Source organism: Eulemur rufifrons, chromosome 19 (genome assembly GCF_041146395.1).
Source record: "Eulemur rufifrons isolate Redbay chromosome 19, OSU_ERuf_1, whole genome shotgun sequence".
NCBI lineage: Eukaryota > Metazoa > Chordata > Mammalia > Primates > Lemuridae > Eulemur > Eulemur rufifrons.
Genome location: NC_091001.1, coordinates 43,106,858 through 43,114,296, shown reverse-complemented (window position 1 = coordinate 43,114,296; position 7,439 = coordinate 43,106,858). Strand labels below are relative to the sequence as shown.

The 7,439-nt window shown below is 51.5% G+C and overlaps 1 protein-coding gene across 1 annotated transcript; it reads right to left on the bottom strand.

The window, feature by feature from the left end:
• Positions 1 to 2,733: 2,733 nt before the first annotated feature.
• ANKRD23 (ankyrin repeat domain 23) lies at positions 2,734 to 7,439 on the bottom strand. Its single transcript, XM_069494440.1, has 9 exons — positions 7,413 to 7,439; positions 5,796 to 5,942; positions 5,499 to 5,627; positions 4,600 to 4,725; positions 4,257 to 4,355; positions 4,071 to 4,169; positions 3,830 to 3,928; positions 3,563 to 3,661; positions 2,734 to 3,466 (listed from the first exon to the last, which is right to left on the bottom strand). The coding sequence occupies exons 1-9, from the start codon at positions 7,437 to 7,439 to the stop codon at positions 3,371 to 3,373; spliced, it is 921 nt and encodes a 306-aa protein (XP_069350541.1). The 3' UTR covers positions 2,734 to 3,370.

Here is a 7,439-nt window from a genome sequence, read left to right as displayed (position 1 = left end):
GTAAAGATTAGTTTTTTCTCTGGGATAAATGCCAGGAGTGAAATTTCTAGGTAGTATGGTTGTTGTATATTTAGTTTTTTTTTTTTAAAGAAACCACCAAACATCTTCTACATGGCTGTACAGTTTTTGTTCTCACCAGCAGTGTAGGATGCTTGTTTCTCCGAGTGCTCGCCAGCATTTGGTGGTGTCGCTGTTTTTCACTTCAGCTGTTCTGATGGCTGTGCAGCGATACCTTGTGGTTTCCATTTGCCTTTCCCTAGTGGCTAATGTCATACATCTTTTCATGGGTTTTCTCTTGGGTGGAATGTGTCCGTGTCTTTCACCCATTTTCTAGTGGGATTGTTTGTGTTTTACTATTGAGTTTTGAGAGTTCTTTATTCTATTTGAGAGTCCTTTGTTGGATTTTTGGTTTGCAAATATTTTTTCCCAGTCTGTAGCTTATATTTTCATCTTCTTGACAGGGCCTTATACAGAGCAAAAGTTTTTAATTTTGACAACGTCCATTTTATCAATTTTTTTAGTGGATAGTGCTTTTAGTGTCACCGCTAAGAACTCTACTTAATCTTAGATCCCAAAGGTGGTCTGTTTTTTTCTACAAGTTTTACAGTTTTGCCTATAAGTTCCTAATGCATTTTGAGTTAATTTTTGTATTAGACATAGGACTTAGGTCAAGGTTCTTTTTTTTTTTTTTTTGCCTATAGATGGCACTGTTTGTTGAAAAGGCTTTTCTTTTCTCCATTGAATAGTTTTTGCACCTTTGTCAACAGTCAGTTGAGCATATTTGTGTGGTCCTACGGGTTGTGTTCTCTGTTCCATTGATCTACGTGTCTTTCCTTCTGCCAATACCACACTCTTGGTTATTGTAACTATATAATAAGTCGTAAAGTCAGGTAGACTGATTCCTCCTTTCACTTTATTTTTAAAATTTGTTTTAGCTGTAAACTTTCATATGAATTTTAGAATAATCTTATCTATGCCTACAAAACATCTTGCTGGGATTTTGCTTGGAACTGTGTTAGACCGGTATATTAATTTGGGGGAGAAACGACATCTTCATTATGTTGCGTCTAACAATCTATGAACACAGTATGTGTCTCTGTTTATTCAAATCTTTGATTTCATTCCTTAGTGTTTTGTAATTTTCAGCATGCAAGTCCTTACATGTTTTGTTAGATTTAAACCTGAGTATCTCATTTTTTAAGCAATTGTAAACAGTATTTTATTTTTAATTTCTGTGTCCACGTTAATTTTTAGTAGGTAGAAATAGGTTTTTGTATGTTTATCTTGTAACCTGAGATCTTGCTGAACTCTCTTATTCTAGGTGGGTGTCTTTGTTCTGTAGATTCCTTAGGATTTCCTACATAGATAAGCATTATCATCTGCATGATAGTACCAGTACCTGGGTCCCACCCTCCAGGCTTCTGACTTAATCAGTTTGGACTTTAGGACTTTTATAACCTTCTTTGGTGATTCTGATAAACAGCTGAGGCTGAGAACCATTGCTCTTTGTACTTATCCATCAATGAGCAGAGATGCCTTGAGCACAAAAGCCAGGTGCTGGGAACCCACATACTGTCCAGTCCTTACTTGGTGGCCTATCTTGCTGTCAGCCAGCATGGTTAACAAGCTGGGGCTTTGCTGCTGAGGACAAGGCCTTGGGCTCTGCCAGCCAGTCCCTGGTGCCCAATGTACTGGCTCCTCCAGCCCAGAAAAGACGAGTAAGCTGTGATGGATAATCAACCAGTTTTAATGAACAAAAAATGCTGATCCGTATAAAAAGGTGTTTTTGTCTGTCACTTAAGTGTCCTCATTTTCTAGATGAGGAGTTGTCTTCTCCATGGCCTTGAGTGCCTGTTTCGCCCGTGGCGCCAGTGCCTGAGCGCATCCTGGCTCTGTCACCATAGGGCAGGGGCTGCCCATAGAAAGGAGTGTGGAGCGCTTGTCGGCTTTTTCACATAGTAACAATGGCCTTGGTCTTGGCCTGAGAAGGCCACCAAAGTTAGATGCAAAATAACTGCTGCAAAATTGATATCACCCAGGTACCTTATGTAACCCAGGACCCATGTGAGGGAGACTAAACCTTTATCTTTTAGCCCTTTTCCCAGCCTATGGTTCTTCGTTTAGAGCAGGGCTCTTTAAAATTCACTCTGGCATTTAAGGACCCAGCCCTGCCAGCAGTGTAGGTCTATACCAGTGAAACTTGAAATGTAAAGAATGATGCAAGAAGAAGGAGCCTTTAGGGAGCTGTTGTGAGGGTGAGTCATCACTGTACCCCAGTTAGCGGACGAGGGGCAGGAGGGCATGGCCCTGCTTCCCTGCTTCTCCCCGGGCCAAGCTCAGAGCTCCCCAGTGTCCTGTCCTCTGTGTGGGGTCAAGCAGAGGATGTAGCTGCAGGGTTCCAGGCAAGAGCTCAGACTCCAGTACCAGGGGGACATTAGTGCCTAAGGCAAGCTAAGGTTACGGGCCACCGCCCCAAGAGTTGGGTGGGCCACAAGCAATCCCCAGCACCCGGGCACCTTACCCCTACCAGGAGCACTACCAGCCAGCCCAACAACAGTGTGGCAGGCAGGCCTGACCGAAGCCTTTAGACAAGTGGGCAGAAGGTTCCCCTCAAGTATCAGCTCCAGCTCATCAGTCTTGGGGCTTCTGGGGCAACCTGGTGGGTCCTGAACTTCTGGTGCTGTGGGGCCTCAATCCTGTTGAACAGCCCCCTCCAGACTGTCAGAACCCACCTCCAGTGTCCTTAAGACGAAAGCTGTCTGGAGCCACTCCAGACACTGTCAGGGTTGCTGCTGACAGGAATGGAGTCCTCTGGAGAAACCCCTGCCCAAGGGCATCGGCCAGCTGCAGAAACACCTGGCACCTGTGTGGCCTACTTCGGTTGCTCTTGTATGTCCTGGATGGCAGCTGCTGGCCATAAGCTCAGTCACCACCTGCAGGAGACTGACCCTTGTGCAGAGCAAGGGCAAAACCTCCCAGACTCAGGATTAGTAGACACTGAGGAAGTCTAGCACCCAGCCCTGGGTAGCTCGGGCCTGGGGCTGCTCACTTCCTGCTCCATCTTGGCTGCCACTCCTCTCCCTGGCCCTCATCTGGACCCACTTTGCTTTCTGCTGCCCCGTGGTCCTCTGCTTCAGCCCTTTCAGCTCCAGCCCCAGCAGGGAACACAGCATCCTTTACATGTGAAGCCAAGGAGGCCTGCGTTCTCCACGTGCCGGGCTCGCCGCTGCTCCTCAGTTCTGACAGGGCTGCCTTAGAGGCCTGAGGAAGCAAAGGCCTGAGTGGGGCAAGAGCCACAGAGGGTGCAGATGCAGGGGAGGGGAGGGGATGGAATGGTGGCTGTGGGTGACCCGCAGGCCTGCTGTTGTCGTTAGCACCGGGTGCGGGGATGTGCAACATGGGCCTGCAGTGCTTCCTGGATGCCCCGCTGCCAGTCTCGGGCCAGCTGCACTGGAGTCATGGAGGCCTGGGAACAAGGATAATGGGTCAGGCCTTTCCTCCCAGGAGCTCTGTCCAGCCTCCTTGGAGCAAGTGCCAGGGCCTGGGCCCTGCTCACACTCACCACATTCTGCACACCCAGCTTGGCTCCATAGAGCAGCAGCAGCTTCATGGCTTTGTAACGGCCATGCCGCACAGCCTCATGTAGAGCTGTGTCCCCTTCCTGCAGAGAAAGGGAGAAGTCATGCTCCTACCCTCCGGCCCTCATCATGCAGGAAGGTCGGGTTGGCAGGGGCTGTCCCTGAGCAGACAGCACCTTTGGTCCTACACCTTTGGCTTGGGCTCCTCAGTCACTGTCCGCTTTGCGCACAGCTGGAAGACAAGTGCTTACCTTATCCTGTGCGTTGATGTGGGCTCCACACTCAATGAGGTGCTCCAAGCAGTCAGAGTGCCCAGTGCGCACTGCCACGTGGAGGGGGGTGCTCCAGATCTAAAAACGTGGGGATTAGTGTTGGGTCTGGACTGGCAAGGCCGCCGCCTCGTCCCACAGGGCCATACTTTCTCTTCTCCAGGAATAGCATCCACTCCCCTGTGTACTGCTCAGTTGGCACCCAAAGTGGCGTGCCTCTCACCTTGTCCCGGGCGTTGACCCGGGCTCCCTGGTTAAGCAGCTGTTTGAGGATATCCAGGTGTCCTCCACGGCAGGCCCAGAACATGGGTGTCCTGTCCAGCTGCAAAACAAAAGCACCAAAGCACTCTGACCTGCTGGGATGCTAGGCAGGACATTGGCCACAGGATGGGCCATCCCCAGTTCTCACCAAGTCCCGAGGGTCCACAGTGGCACCTGCTGCCAGCAGCTTGTTCACCAGCTGGCTGTGACCCTTCAGACAGGCCCAGTGCAAGGCCGTGCGGTGGAGCTGGGGGCAGAGACAGGAGATTAGGCGGAAGGGACGCAGCCTCCTCTAGAGGCCCCATCCGTTCCCGTTCTCAGGGCCAGGTCCCTGAACAGAGTTGCCTATTCCCCCATCATGCAAAGGGCTTCTCTCCCCTCCCTCTGGAGGCACCACGGGATTCATGCCCGTAAGACTGGAAATCACTGCAGCTTCCCAGGACAGGGCCAGAACACACAAGACAGCACTTCTGCAGCCCCGCCTGTGCTACCTTGTCATGGGCATTGGGGTCCCCTCCGTCTGCCAAGTACTTGTCAATCAGGGCCTCCTGGTTCTCAGCAGCTGCCTTCAGGAACATCTCCAGGTCCACAGACTCCACCTGGGCCTGGGGCTGCAGCTGGGTAAGTTGAAGGACAAGACCAAATCACTCCCCAAGACTGTGGGTACCCGTGACAACACAGCTTCACCAGTCTGGCCCAGTGGTTCCCAAGCAGCTGATTGAGGACCAGCACACTGTTGGCACTTGCAAATATAGTTTTGATTTTTAATCCATCCCCAAGAGATTCTGATTGAATAACATCGTGTGTGTGTGTGTGTGTGTGTGTGTGTGTGTGTGATGGACTTGGGTCCCCCCACGGTTCATATGAAGGCCTAACCCCCAGTGCCTCAGCACAAGACCTTATTTGGAAATAGAGTCATTGTGGATATAATTAGTTACCATGAGGTCATACTAGAGTAGGCCCCTATCCAACATGGCTTGTGTTAAAGTGGGCCCTAATCCAGTTCTGGCGTCCTTATAAAAAGGGGACGCTTGGACACGGGCACGCGTGCAGGGAGAACACCACGTGAACATGAAGGCAGAGATGGGGTGACAGATCTGCAAGCCGAGGGATGGATGCCAGTGATGGCCAACAAACTACCAGAACCTGGAGAGAAGCACAGAAGATTCTCCCTCACAGCCCTCAGAGATAAGCATCCCTGCTGACACCTTGATGTCAGACATCTGGCCTCCAGGACTATGAGACAATACCTTTCTGCAGTTTAAGCCATCTAGTCTGTGGCACTTCGTTATAGCAGCTCAAGCAGACAAATCCCCACAGGGCAGAAGCCCTTGCTCTGGGACCTGAGCCCTGGCCATTGATGTTCCCTCAGTCCCGATTTCCCACTCACCTTAACCATGGACTCAGTTTCCCTGGGGGGGACCCTACGTCTCAGTCGCTTTTCTCTTCGTCTTTGAACCAAGTTTTCCAACTCAGCCAGAGTCTCTAGATTAAGTCTGGAACTGTTAAATCTTTCGAGCTGGGGCAGAAAGTGGGCAGAAGACAAGACCATGCCGGCCGTCAGCCACTGGCCGTGGGAGCCGTGGGGGCAGGCTCTTGGTTGGTCAGGCTGTTGGTCCTGGGCCAGAGCCTGCCAACAGTGCACCAGCCACCCCGCCCCCCTGCCTCACCCCCACAGCACTCTCACTTTCTTCTTCTTCTCCTCTTCCAATTTCAGCTTCTCCCGGGACACAGCCTCTTGGGGTGCCATCCTCCAGTCACTAGGCCAGCCTCCGGGATCAGGAACTCTATGTCCAAATCCCAACACTTTCCTTTCTACTCTTTCTCCACATACCTGTAGGAACAGCATGTGGATAAAGAATCAGGAAAATTGGAGGAACCTTAGAAGACAGAGTTGTGCAGGACCAGGGAGATCTCTGACAAGCGCTGATGTACAGGGATGAGTGCTCTGGATTTGAGGGTCGGCCTGCCCCTCCCTTCCGGAAGCTCTGTGGCGGTCTGAGCGTTGGCAAGCTCCCGGAGCCCATGGTTGCTGCTGGCCTCACCAACCATGGTGCCAGCTGAGGCCCTCGGGGACAACTGATCACTGCCCACCCTGCTCCTGTCAGCAGGATGACACCACATCTATTTATACCACTGGGCTTGTGCCCAAGTAGCCTCAGGGCAGATGACACCTTAGCTTCTCTCCTGGGCTGTTGTCCTTAGATTCCTACCAGATCACGCCATCATGCCACCTGACTCCAAGCTCAGAGGGACAGAGGAGATGCCTCCTGGGTAAACTTCTAAATTCCTGAGTTCAATTCTTGGATCTTTCTGAAGCTACATTCAGGCGCAAACTGGCATTTACCTAAAGCAGCTGGGAAGACTGTATGAGTTACTGCGACATGGAGCAGAGCCCACCACAGCAAACATCCATTCTTCCCCCACCCCCCATGCCCCAGCCCCGTGAGTTCAGGTGCTGGGAGCACTGAGGACTAAGCATGCTGTGGGGAGAGGAAAGCTTGGAATGACAGGGTAACGGAGGGCTTCCAGCCATAGTCCCTTCTACAGCAACTATGGCAACCTAACACTCCCCTGCAATCGGCCTCCTGGCAGAGGCTGTACCAGGCTGGGGCCAGCTGGGGTCAGCGGCCACTGCTGGGCAATGCGACGTCCTGGGCCTCACACGTCCATGACCCACCTCCCCAAAACTGACAGCCTAAGGGTCACTGTTCCTCTCATGGCCCAGGGAATGCCAGTGCGCCCCTCCATCTCCCTGACCAAGGCTGCCAGACCCTCTGGACTTCCAGAACAACAGCAATCATGGTGCTTGAGCTAAACAAACACCACAGCTACACCCACATCTTCCAAGGGAACCTGCCATTTCCTGTTTCTCTTTCACCATCACAGTCCAGGGAAAAACTCGCTACACTCAAAAGAGTTTTCACATCTTTCCCATTCAACTTCCCTCTCTTGCTCCCTAAGCCCCTCAACCAGCTCTTGTGAGTGAGAATCAGGCACACAGACCAGAAGAGAACTGCATGCTCAGCCGGGCATGGTGGTGCACGCCTGAAGTCCCAGCTACTCAGGAGGCCAAGGTGGGAGGATCGCTTGAGCCCAGGAGTTTGACTCCAGCTTGGGCAGCATAGTGAGACTCTGTCTCAAAAAATTTCTTAAATAAGTAAAAAAAAAAGAAGTGCATGCTCCCTTGTTCTTAAAATTTGACCCTCGGACCACAGAAAGAAGCAGGCAGCCCTCTAGCCAGATGGCGTCACTCTGCCAGGCTGGTCTCAGGGTGCCTCCCGCCTCTGCCCCATGTCCTTACCAACTGCTGAATGCTGATGAAGTCCAT